This window comes from Scylla paramamosain, chromosome 10 (genome assembly GCF_035594125.1).
Source record: "Scylla paramamosain isolate STU-SP2022 chromosome 10, ASM3559412v1, whole genome shotgun sequence".
In the NCBI taxonomy this organism is placed as follows: domain Eukaryota; kingdom Metazoa; phylum Arthropoda; class Malacostraca; order Decapoda; family Portunidae; genus Scylla; species Scylla paramamosain.
Genome location: NC_087160.1, coordinates 21,961,316 through 21,974,431, shown reverse-complemented (window position 1 = coordinate 21,974,431; position 13,116 = coordinate 21,961,316). Strand labels below are relative to the sequence as shown.

The window sequence follows — 13,116 nt, the reverse complement described above, 5'->3', positions numbered from 1 at the left end:
TCTCTCTCTCTCTCTCTCTCTCTCTCTCATCTATCTATCTATCTATCTATCTATCTATCTATCTATCTATCTATCTATCTCTCTATCTATCCATCTATCTATCTATGTAGTCAGTCCATCAACTAGTCCTCTTTTTCCTTGCTAACATGGTGCCCTCAGAGCCTGTTCGGAGTGTGGACATCCTGGAGGAGGGAGGCCTTGAGGTGCGGAATGGAGTGCTGGGGCCCTACCCTGCTGGACATACCCTCAACGTGACTTGTGTTGCTCGCCAAGGTAATGTGTCTTTACTGAATGTCCTCAACGTCACCCAGGGACACAAATGAAGCCCTGATGGATATTTTCTGTACATTTGTTATGAATGGGGAAGGGCAGCATCCGTAGATGTAATGAAATATGGGTGACATTTTCAGTAGACTTTTTTTTTTTTCGCACGAAGTCTGAGGGATCAACTTAAAAATATTTTGGATCTATCAGCATATCAAAGTTTTTATTTATTTATTTTTTTTTATAAGCCTTTGATTTGGTAATGGGTCTCCTTTCCTCAAAATTTCACTGGAATCCATTGGTTTATATTTTATAATAACATTCTGATAGACAACCAACAAGATAAATAGACAAAGAAGGAAACAACACACACACACACACACACACACACACACACACACACACACACACACACACACACACACACACACACACACACACACACACACACACACACACACACACACACACACACACACACACACACACACACACACACACACACACACACACACACACACACACACACAGACTGGAACTGTCGAGACTCGTGAGGGGCTCTTAGTACCTTAGCAGCAGGCCTCCCTCTGCAGGTGTGCCGCAGCCCACTGTGCGGTGGTGGACGGGCGGGATGGTGCTCAAGAGTTCCCGGGAGCTGGTGGAGGCGAAGGTAGAAAACAACTTGGTGGTGGAAAACATCTCCCGCGCGTGGCACCTTAGGCGACTCACCTGCACCGCCAACAACTCCCGCCTGTACCGCCCCGCCGCCGCCACCGTCACCGTGCACATGACCCGTGAGTGAAGGGGCGGCGTGGGCAGCGCTAGGGTAAGACATGGGAATTCTTCATTAGTGAACACTGAAGCTGCGTGATTCGTTCATATGTGCGTCACTGGTTATTGTGGCTTTAATCAGCTGGTTAATAATAATGACGTTAATAACAATCAGACACACACACACACACACACACACACACACACACACACACACACACACACACACACACACACACACACACACACACACACACACACACACACACACACACACACACACACACACACACACACACACACACACACACACACACACACACACACACACACACACACACACACACACACACTCACATGCACACATAATCGGCAGCAGATGAAGAATGAGTTTGGCAATGCATCAGTGGTGGCATTAATGTTTTCTGGTGATGGGGCGTCACGTCACACTGTGATCTGTGTGGCGCCGCGTGCATCGTGGTGCCTTGCCTCGTGCACGTCAGGTTTAGTGCATCGCCTTAGTGATGTGTTGGGCCATCACAAGCAGCATTGGGTTGTGTCGATTTGGTATTTCATTATATTGTGTTGAGCTACGGTAACTTCCATAATTGATGTGCGATCTATACTCACCCCTTTCCTGTCCATCTCTCTAATGCAAGAGTTAAGCAGTATTCTCAATCATTCACTTCTTTTCCGATAAACCTTAAATTCTAGAACTCTCTACCTACTTCTGTATTTCCTCTTTCCCACGACTTAAACTCTCTCAAGAAGGATGGCACTTTTGACCTTTCTTTTGGGACTGATACCTGAGTGGGTTTTTTTTTTCTCTCTTTTTGTTGCCTTGCCCAGTGCCGCTCTTACATAAAAAATACTGAGCGGTTCACTGACTGTTCTTCCTGAAGGTGTGCTGAAATTCTGAACCTATCCCGGAATCTGTCGTGGTGTCGCATTGCAGGGTAATGGCAGTGTGTGGTTTGTTCCAGTGCTGCCGGTGAGCGTGAAGATGCGTGTGTCCGCTCCGCTGGTGGAGGGGCAAAGGGCAGTGCTGAGATGTGAAGCTGCTGGCTCCAATCCTTCCCCGCGCCTCTCCTGGACCCTGCAGCAGATCGTAATGAGGGAAAGCAAGGTGAGGGCAGGACTATGCATACCATATATATTATGAAAGGAGGGACTGGTTACACTCACAGTACATGTAACATTAGCTGAGACGGGTTTAATTCGATCTAATACTAGACTGTGCTGGTTCTGCCTGGAATTGCTCAGTGCTTGCAGCCTCCAATACTGTCTAATTAATTTTACGTTACAGGACTCATATATCTAACTTTATGACAATAATATATAAAGTAATTTCAAACCTTTCCTATGTGTGCTACTTAATAGTATTAAATAATCGTCAAAGTTCTTCCTTTGACGTTGTGAGGCATACTACAGTAAATACACGGCTGAGGTCTGTCTTTTGGTTCTCCTCCCTTCCCCAGAGCTGGGAAGAAGGGAACAAAACATGCAGTGAGTTGATCCTGAACGCAACTCGCCACCTGCATCTGGCACGGGTCACCTGCATCGCCACCAATCTCGCTCTCAACGCCAGCCTTACCAACTTCACCACGCTCATCGTGCACTGTGAGTCCTGCCAGCATCCTTAGGGGTAATGGTGCTCCCTTCTTTAATCATTGCAAATGTGTCTATGTTTTTTATCACTATTCTTACAACTGAAACCATTAGATATATCCATGTTCTTATGTTCTTGTCATGTAGTTTCCGGGACATGTGTTAAGTGTTCTGGACGTGGTGTTGCGTTGACACACTGCTAAATAAGCCTGAGTAGCAACACACATTTGTTAAGAAGTTGCATGTCTTTGGGCGCGCCAGACCCACCGTCGGTGCGGGCGTCCCTGGGCCAGCCCCTGCGTGCCAGCTCATTGAAGGAAGGAGACAACGTGTACTTCACCTGTTCCGTGGCCGCCAATCCCCCAGCAACAGCCATCACATGGTTCCACGAGGTGGGTCGTTAGCTGTCACCCCACTACTGCGGCACCATCACCGTCACCATCTGTACTGTAGGCCACAACAGTGCGCTGAAATACACAACCTTAATAGTTTTTTTTCTTTGCAAGGAAGTCTTTTCAAAGTTCACATCATCATCATCATCTCGGTAGAATATTGAAATTTATTGCATTTCAGTTTTTATTTTATCAGAGATAGCCTGGATTTTTCACGCCGCTGAACCACGAATCTTGTACCTTGTATGACCCAGCACTCGGTGAAGTCTGTTGTGCGTGAGTGACAGGCAAGTGTTGCAGGGGCGCCAGGTGGTGCAGAATAGGAGTGCGGGTGTGGTGACCAGCCGTAGCTCGCTGGTGATGCGCGGCGTGAGGCGGCACCAGGCGGGTCGGTACAGCTGCGAGGCGGCAAACATGCTGGCCAGGGTGCGCAGCGCCACCGTCACCCTTACCATCAAATGTGAATAGTAATTGCTGGCATTTTTATCTTCTTGCAGTGAATTTGTATTCTTTGAATTATTATATTCGTATGAATTTGTGACTTCTTATTGTATTTTTATATTCAAATTTCCGTGAACAGACAGACCCAAGTGCGTGGCATCTGTCACCACTTATTTCATCTATGATAAGCCAGTCACCGTGAACTGTTCCGTGACATCCCTCCCGTCGCCTGACTCTATCTACTGGCAGTGGGAGGACAGGGATGAGATGACAAGTGTCGAGCCCCTGAGGCGTGGTGGAGGCGTGGCCACCTCCTTACTGACGGTGGCACCCTCCACCAACCACCGCCGGAAGCTGTATTGCTGGGCCACCAATCAGATCGGTGACCAAATAGTTCCCTGTAACTTTACTATTCGAGGTGAGCGGCAGCTGTCCATCGTGAAACCCTTCAGGATCAGTACACGTGTTTCTTATAGTGTGATATCTGGCACGGGTGACTGACTCATTACTGGTTGTTTCGTGCTGGCGGACAGAGGTGGGCGTGCCGGGCTGGTCCTGCCGCGTGGTGCACATTAGCACCTCCTCCCTCACCCTGGTCTGCCTCACGCCGCCGCAGCTGGAGGACCACACCGCCACCCTCTACACCGCAGAGGTCAGTACTGCACGCAGACACCACCAGGTGTTGCTATACAGCTCACCCTTCACCTTGCATGAACACTCAACATCACCTTCCCCGCCAGGTGTATCTAGAGAACAAGACGCTGCTTGCCAATGTCACCTCCACGAGTTCAACCTTCAACGTGAGTCACCTGCACGCGGGCACCAATTATAGGCTGAAGGTATACGTGACTTACGGCCCCGTCACCTCCCCGCCCGTGCTGGTGAGCGCTTACACCTCAGAGACTCCTGCAAGTAAGTGTCTCCCTTGGCGCGCATCATTCGTGCTGCATTCTCCGCCTTCTCACCACCACAGCTCCTCCCCCCGCGCCTCAATGAATAGGTCAGCGCTGTACTTACTGGACCGCGAGAGTGCGAGACCGGGCTGTTAGTAAATGCAAAGACAGAACAAAGGAAAGTTGGTGTTCTGATATTAGCCACCAACAATTTTTGTCCCTTGCAATTGTTGGTTTATACGAGCCTTGTATTGTAGGACACAAACAAACACACATACGAATAAACAGGCAGACAGACAGAAAGACGCACACACCCACACACACACACTCTCTCTCTCTCTCTACTAATATGGAAACGATCCCCACCTGCCTTTCCCCGGCGTGTCATTTCAGGTACACGTGCACCAGCAGTTTGGGGCTTCCGTGTTCGTCTCTTTGTTTACGTACTGCAGGTGGCGTGTTGTTGTTACATTCCCCCACCCATCATTACTAGGTTCCCCCAAAGGATTTTTTCCCCTTTTAATTTCTCTGCATACTGTGGCTTGGATAATACGTGCGGTGATCATAGGTTGGGTAATGTGCACAGCGGTTGGTGTCAGGTGTCAGGTGGATTTCAAAGGTGAGCTCATTACTTTGACGCACGACCAGGTTCATCTGTTCAAACTGGCGTCTTCCTGAGTGTACACATTAGTTGCCAAGATCTTACCTTGGTCTTAGGTGAAATTGTGTTTTTATGGAGATTTTTGGAGGGATTGGTTCATATAATAATTGTTTGGTCAGCGAAATTGTACAGTAGACTCATTTTGCAAAAAACATGACCATGGACCGTACTCTCAAACGTTTCAGTATAAGGTACTAATTTCAACAGGCCTAAGAGGAAGTTTCTGGGATTTCCAAGGATTTTAATGGTTACGGTGACAGTTTAACAGGAATTTTGCTCCATAAACAGGAAATTCGTGGGGCCTTCGAAAATAACCTTTATGAGAGAGCAAAGCTTTTCAGAATACGAATCTCTTTTTATATACACTAGTTGCATTAGATAGCCTTATGCACCTTTTAAAAACTCTCCTAACTCAGATCAAGTTACTATTATTTCACTGTGAATGAAATACGGGGTCCTTTTAATATACACTAGTTGTATTAGGGTACTCTCACGTACCTTCAAAACCTTTTATATCATGACAAGCAAGACCTATATTCGGAAACACACTGCTTTCTCACCACGACTATCTTCAAAGGCCACAGAGATGATTAGGTAGGTTCTCAAGAGTGTTTCTCCTGTTAATAATACATAAATCTTTTTAATCTGCCACTGGGACCGTAAAACCACTCTTAAAAACATGTCACTTCAACTAGAACCTTTTAAATATATTGGAGGTGTAGTGTAGTATTTCAGAATACGGCCTTGTCACCTTTCGCTATGGTTAAAATGTGTTTCCTCCTTCTGACAATGTGCACAGAGCGAGGTGGTGGCGGCGTGCAGAGCGGGCGGCTCGGCGGGGCAGTGGGGGGAATGGTGGTGGCGGTAGCTGTGGCATCGGCGGCCGTGTGTGCCAGGCTGTACAGGGGCCGGAGGATTGCCAGGCGCGGGGGCAGCAAGACCCATCACCTGGCGGCCACCACGGAGGACAGGCGGCCTATGCTTCGCCCAGGTAAGATTACCGGCCCTGTTCACCTTGTTAACCTTCGTGGGAACACCTGGCGGCCGCGGGAACTAATTAAAAAGGTCACCATAACAGTAATAACAAGGCGGATGGTAATTTCGAGCAGGTCTCCCTAATTTATCTGGCATTTTTTTTCTTCCCTTGTTTGTTTCTTCTGTTTGATCGTGTGTTTTAAATTGTTGCTGAAAGACATGAAAGTCCCTCGTGAACAATTCTGAATTCCGGGATCAATTAGGGTCTTACCACGTGAAGTATTAGTGTAATGTTCACTAATTGCGGCGTTATTTCCACGTCCGGTTCTTACTGTGACGCAAATCTGCAGCCAAAAGAGAAAGTCACGATTCACGATGACTGGGCAAACATGTAAACTTCAGTAATTAAATGCTCTTCTTTTTTTTCTCTTTAAGCATTAAGAAATCTAGTCAAGAGAAAAAAAATAAATATAAAAGTGGAAGAAAAAAAAAAGAAGGAAAAGTATAAATATAGCCAGTCAGGTTCCAGAAGTGTCTCTATTCTCGAAACAATGCTTGATTACTGAAAACTGCACGACGTAATAAGAACAAAACAAGAAATACCGTCATAGGAGTTGATTGAGCCATTTACTAACACGAGACTGGAAGGAGATAATGTACATACGTCTGAACACACATACGCACACACACACACACACACACACACACACACACACACACACACACACACACACACACACACACACACACACACACACACACACACACAAACACACACACACACCATACGTAGGTATTTGCCTCACAGAAGCCTCAGTAGGACAGCCGGGCAGAAACACTCGCCTCTCGGAAGGTGCGTCACAAAGGTGAGATAGACCGAGGAAGGCATTCACACACACACACACACACACACACACACACACACACACACACACACACACCTCTGCCTTCCCTGCTTTAGACTCATCTGCCACCACCCCCTCCCTACCCAGCCAGGTGTCTCTTTTTCTTTTCTTTTTTTTTTTCTTTAAGTCTTTGTTTCTTTGATCCTTTCTTTTTTTTCTGTAAGTCTCTCTTCGTCTCTCTATAATTTTCCGTTTTTTCTTTCCTTGAATTTTTCTCTTCTTTTCTTTCAAATTTCTCTCTTTCTCCTTTTGTTATTCTATTTATTTTATTCATTTATTTAATTGTTTATTTATTCTTTCTCTTTTTTTCTTTTCTTTCTTTCTTTTCATTCATTCAATCATTCAGTCAGTCAATCAATCAGTCAGTTAATCATTCTTTCTTTCCTAGCTTCCTTTTTCTTTCTTTCTTTCTTTCTTTCTTTCTTTCTTTCTTTCTTTCCCTTTCTTCCAATGTGGTGCTTTAAATACTCGTCTTTTATTATCCTGTACACACCTGATATTCTTCCCTGCTAGTAAGCGTCTCTTTGTCTTGTGTTGTGTCAGGGAGCGAGTGTCTGCCCGGCACTGCCCTGGAGGAGGAGGAGGAGGACGAGGAAGACACGCCAGACAGACAAGATGACGAGGAAGCACCGATGATGGGCAAGAAGGAGGAAGAGGAAGAGGAGGAGGATCAAGTGTTTAGGGTTGTGGTGGATCCGCTGAGCTGCAGCGCCGGCCTGGTAAGGAGTAAGGAGACAGTGCCGCTTGGTAACAGCCGCACACTGCCATGACGTTGTGCAGCACGTGTGTGTGTGTGTGTGTGTGTGTGTGTGTGTGTGTGTGTGTGTGTGTGTGTGTGTGTGTGTGTGTGTGTATGTGTGTGTGTGTGTGTTTCAGTGTTTAATCCTCTTCTAATAGACTCTGGAGGAAGTTACTGGGGTTTTCAAGGGTGTTTTAGGGATTATGGTGACAGTTTTACGGGAATTCTACGCCGTACATGGGGAAAAACATTATGAGAACCTCAATAATCATGTGTGTGGCTTTCGAAAATAGTCTTTGTGGGGGAATTGATGTTTGTGGACATATAAAAAAAGGTGAAACACAGATGATAGATTCACATCACCCTTCACTGATCTAAACCTGTGTGACTACCGTAGAATACATGGATATAATGGGTTCACCTTCCCACAGGTGCGGCAGAAGCAGGAGGCTGCGTCTGCTCTCCATGAGACGAAGACTGAAGCTGCCGCCGCCAAGGAGGCCGAGGCCACGGGCGGGGAGCAGCTGCACATTGGGGAGTGGATGCAGCTGGTGCCTCAAGAATGTGAAGACACGCTAGCTAGAAAACTGCAGCACGTGGCTGGTGATAAGAACCACCGGCGACAACAGGGGCAGCAGCAGCAGCAGCTTGGCGAGTGGCTGCAGCACGTGCCTGGAGGCTGGGTGCTCGCCTCCTCCCTCCACGACCCTCGCCTTCACCTCTCCGCACAGAAGTCCTCTGGCTTGTGGATACGCCTTCCTCCTCAGGAAAGTTACTGCAAGGAGTCCGGTTCACTCTCCCTCGAGAGCAATGGAAATGGTGACAACCCGGTGAAAGACCGCACACCTCAAGGGGCAGAGAAGTGCTCGACAGAAGCCTCGTATGATGAAGGTGGACTGGCGGAGAGCTATGAGGACTGGAGGGTCAAATTCTCCCCGAATATGAAACCAGATAGCCTACCAAGGACTTTGAGGCCTCAATCAATACGCGGACGTGACTTTAGAAATACCAGCTTAAGACAGCCGGCTTCTCGGCTACGTGACGGCAACTATAACCAACCGCCCGGGGCTCCACACCACCCGGGCAGGCCGCCGGAAGACGCCTACAATAACAACAGTATCAACACAAGTAGCAATGCACAACACAACACACTCTTTGACACAAACACCAACTTCAATCGCAACAGTTTGTTCTTGCCATCCAGCACGACCCGTGACGATCTCCCGAACAAGAGGTGGAGTCTGCCACACCCACTACGAGCAGAGACCCGCCGGCCACCCCGACGCCAGGCACATGAGCAGGAAGGAAGCCACCCGCCGGCCTTGCTACATCGTCTCCAGCTGGCGGGACAGCCTCGGCCCCGTTCCATGATAGGCAGAGAGCAGCAGTCAGCAGAAGCGGTGAGCGAACACGAGCTTGCTGGACAGGAGCAGGCCGCGCAAGAAGTTCCTCGCTCCATGCGGCGGCTCAGGTTTTCTGAGGAGACGATTCTTTGAGACTTCCACCAGTATGTGAGATTATTAAGAAGGGAACTGTGAACATGTGTGATACTTAATCTCTTTTCAGTAGCACTAGAGGAAGCTTAAGTGCAGTTCATGTTTGTAGCTTTTTTCAGCTTTTTTTTTTTTAAGCTCCCTTGAGTCAAACGTCAGCCTGCCTTCCTCGCTCAAGTTCCGTCCACACTTCGAGACACATACCAGTAAGCTGCATCCACAGGAAGTTGTCCTGCCGTTCCCTCCCTAAAGAGAGCGACCCCTTAGCAACAGCACAGAGGTCTGAAGTGATGGTCGTTTATGGTGTGTGTGTGTGTGTGTGTGTGTGTGTGTGTGTTACAGTTACACGGACACAGGAGGTGAAGCTGAAGGGCATCACTTGCCTGATCATCTGCTTCCAAATGCTGACTGACATAACGTGTTATCCGGAAACTCTCATCCAGAAACTAGATAAGCAAGAGTAAGGCAACGCCAGACAATCAATAAGTATTTAGTTCAGTCAAGTTAGATCAAAGTAGTAGCATAAGGAGCTCATGATTGCAATGCACAGCTGGCATTGCATTGGCACATTCTGTCAGGTAGCTTGTAATGGTTGTCATTGTAATGGTTTGTACCTTCACTGCTAGGGGAGAAAACTGCTAATTATTCGCACATATGTATATTACTTAGATGGAGAGATGCCCGCTGTGGCAAAGTGCCATATAAAAGAATGGTAAGGGTTACAAATGCCACACTTCACTAGTTCTCTGCCTGACAGCCAAAGACCTCCAGGGCTCCCGTCAAATTTGGGAACCATGCTGCAGTCTGTTTAAAAAGTAAAAAAAAAAAAAAAAAGGCCACGGATGTTGTAAAAATCCTAGAATCAATAACATTCTAAGAAGACATTGTGTTAATTTTTCACTTAATTTTGTAATTAAATAGTTTGTTAGATAATGATTTGGAAAATATGAGGAGCTATATTATTATGATTTTGAGATGGAAGCGAGGAATTGTCAGGAAAAATAACAGTCAGTTCTCACATGTTTGCTGTATAAGAGAATTATTTACTAAGCCTAATGATTTAGTGTTGAGGTGTTTACATTGTGGGTTGTGTTCCTTTACTAGTGCTTCCCTCGGCCGCTTTAGTCTTTGTTGTCCTGGAAGTGATATCAGAATTGGGACTCATACTAAATCACACTTTTTTTTTTTGTGACCTGACCTGTCACTACTTTCTTGGGGAGTGGACATGACTCAAAGCAGAGATCAACCGAAGATAAATGTATCTCTGGAGTATGTGAGATAAACCTGGATATAGTGGCAGTCTTATGTGAGGGTTGTTGGGAATGTATACCATAATGTCTGCTTGACTGGGCGCCATATGACCGCATTGCTGTAGCGTCAAACGGTATCAGTCAATAAGTAGATCCTTTTATAACTGTCAATGTAAACTTTGAGTGAATATGATATAAGCTTATACAAGATGGGGTCTGGATGGATGAGGATCTGCGGTGATGGTGAGGCCGTTATTTACACAACAGCAATTAGATAAATTATTATAACTTGTCTTACTATTCACCCCTGAGCAGCCTCGGTGTCGCCTTTTTGCCTTCAGTTAGCCTTATTGTGTTTACAGTTTTCTTTGTTTCTCCTTTTCTGCCTTGACGGGGTCGGCTGCCGTCCCATGGTTTCCTTTCTCAACCTGCTCGCTCCTCGGTTCAGGACACAAGTCGAAGTGGATGATGATGTGTATACAATATTTTCAATAAATGGTTTGATGCATCTTCATGTTTTGATCTCGAAGTTATAGAATATGTAAGAGAATATGTTTTAGTGAATGACATATTCCTTGTTATGCATAGAATAGATGCGAAACTTTCTTAATCTATATTGTATCGAAAACTCTTTATTAACTCGTCAATTCAATTAATACCAGATGTATTATCATATATATATATTTTTTTTTTGCATTCAGTCATACTAATGTGGTCTAGTGACGAGAGCCTTGCAGTAAGATAGTCATACTGCGATCATGTGTGTGTGTGTGTGTGTGTGTGTGTGTTGCGGGCTGCAGGTCTCGCCTTGAAGGACGCTGGGGGCGGACCAGGTGACAGGGCGAAGGCATGGCTGAGGGGCGCTGCACCATGCACCAGGAAGGTTGAGGTACACAGATATAGATCGTCCATAAGCCGGCAAAGTATAATCCGTTTAAAGCATTTTCACCAAGCACACAAGAGTAAACTAAGGTGTTGGTTCTTTTCACATATTTTTCTGCTTGCAATTTGCTATGGCTACTGGATAACTCACTTAACATAGATAACATACAACGCGATACATTTTACTTATGACTGTCTATATCTCGCTTATATAATATAAATAACACAGTATAACATGTGTTTCTGCCACACTATAAACCTCTTACACTTAGCCACCATCACAGACAGGACAACGCTGATCCGCAAAAAAAGTATTACAGGCCACCCTTGCTTCAAAATACAGATTACGTATACGGATTACACTTTATTATCGCATGTCTCCTTTTCCGTGAATGTGGTCAGTCTCGATGATTCCGCGTGACCAGACCTAATAACCTCAGGAACCCATACGTGGGAAATGTGCAGCCACATAAAGCTCTCCCGAGGACCTTATAAGCTGAAGGTAATCGTGCCAGGAGGCCAAGGAGGATAAGGTGCTCCGCGTCCCGTGTGTGATTCTCGCTTGCGGTGCAGGGGGAGGCCAAGGTCAAGACAGTTTTGCGCTCTTGACTACATGAAATCTACCAAGCATTTTTCGTAGTCTCAGGGATGTGTAGCAAGCATTCTCAATAGGATTAATATATTCAGATAATAATAAACAGTCTTCATGGGGATAAACCGCTCGAAATGGGACAGTTGACTTAATGAAATGTGGTGCGCACTCTCTGTAGACACGTTATAATGAGTAAAAATTTTCTTTTCATATTGAAATGTAAGTATTTTCTGTACATTAGATGAAATGTGATAAACATTCTCCATAAGATCGACAAGTACCTGTATCTGGTTTAAACATTTTGAGGCTCCTCGCAGACAGGTGAGCATACAGACGATTAGAAAAGAAAAATAATCAGCTAACCCTTTTTTTTTTGCTACGGTCGACTTTTGTTAACATTGAGGTCACTGTATTGAATTGTTTGAATGGACACATAGGGAAAACAATGAGCTTAATGTCATCTTTGCCAAACTGCAGAAGTACGTTTTTAAGAGACTGTAGTCCAAAAAATAAAACTTAAAAGTTGTAGATGATAATGGGAAAAACTGACCAGCAATGAAAGGATTAATACATAAAGTCGAAAAAATCCGTTATCCTACACGATTTCCCTTCATGGACGAGAATGCTTGAAAGATCTAGAGCGAGGCTGGCTTCTTCTCAAACGATCTTACGCTGTATACATCATATACCTGTAAATACCAATCTAATAACATATAGTAAGGACGAGTAGCTTATTTGGAAACATGTGTGGCCAGTAAAGGGAAGCACGTGTTGTAGTGATGACAATGCAACACTCCAATGAGAAATGCTATCCATTTAATAATAGATAGTACGGACTTCAAGGCTTATTTGGAAACAGATGTGGCCAGTAGAGAGAAACACGTGCTGGAGTGATGACAATGCAATACTGCAGTGGGAAACGGTGGGTCTTCTAGAAACAGGGGAGGAATTACCCACCGAGCAGGACAGGCTGGGTGTGAAGGGCCGCGGCAGGAAGCAGGAACGACCGCCCGTGCAGCAGCAGCGAGTGTTTCTGGCGCACACAATGGGATTACCCTGCAGGGCTTCCCAGCAGGCCTCGAGGTGCTGTGTGGTGCCGTGGTGTGTGACTATTTCGATTATTTAGCGCTTAATAGCGATGGGAATGGGTGGCGGGAATGTTAAGCGTTTGGTGAGACTTCTGGTGGGTATGTGGTCTCTCTGCGAATGTTTTCTTTTGTTTGTTTGCCTGTTTGTCTGCTCACCTGCTT

General features: G+C 45.9%; 1 protein-coding gene across 1 annotated transcript in view; it reads left to right on the top strand.

The window, feature by feature from the left end:
* The window catches only part of LOC135104351 (uncharacterized), a 21,382-nt gene extending 11,745 nt beyond the window's left edge, over window positions 1-9,637 (top strand). Inside the window, exons 4-15 of the mRNA XM_064011660.1 lie at window positions 160-273; window positions 858-1,058; window positions 2,019-2,161; window positions 2,514-2,655; window positions 2,905-3,035; window positions 3,336-3,495; window positions 3,616-3,894; window positions 4,010-4,128; window positions 4,217-4,388; window positions 5,830-6,021; window positions 7,454-7,629; window positions 8,081-9,637. Of these exons, the coding sequence (XP_063867730.1) occupies window positions 160-273; window positions 858-1,058; window positions 2,019-2,161; window positions 2,514-2,655; window positions 2,905-3,035; window positions 3,336-3,495; window positions 3,616-3,894; window positions 4,010-4,128; window positions 4,217-4,388; window positions 5,830-6,021; window positions 7,454-7,629; window positions 8,081-9,145 (2,894 nt within the window). The 3' untranslated portion in view covers window positions 9,146-9,637. The remainder of the gene's footprint in view (window positions 1-159; window positions 274-857; window positions 1,059-2,018; window positions 2,162-2,513; window positions 2,656-2,904; window positions 3,036-3,335; window positions 3,496-3,615; window positions 3,895-4,009; window positions 4,129-4,216; window positions 4,389-5,829; window positions 6,022-7,453; window positions 7,630-8,080) is intronic.
* Window positions 9,638-13,116: the final 3,479 nt, after the last annotated feature.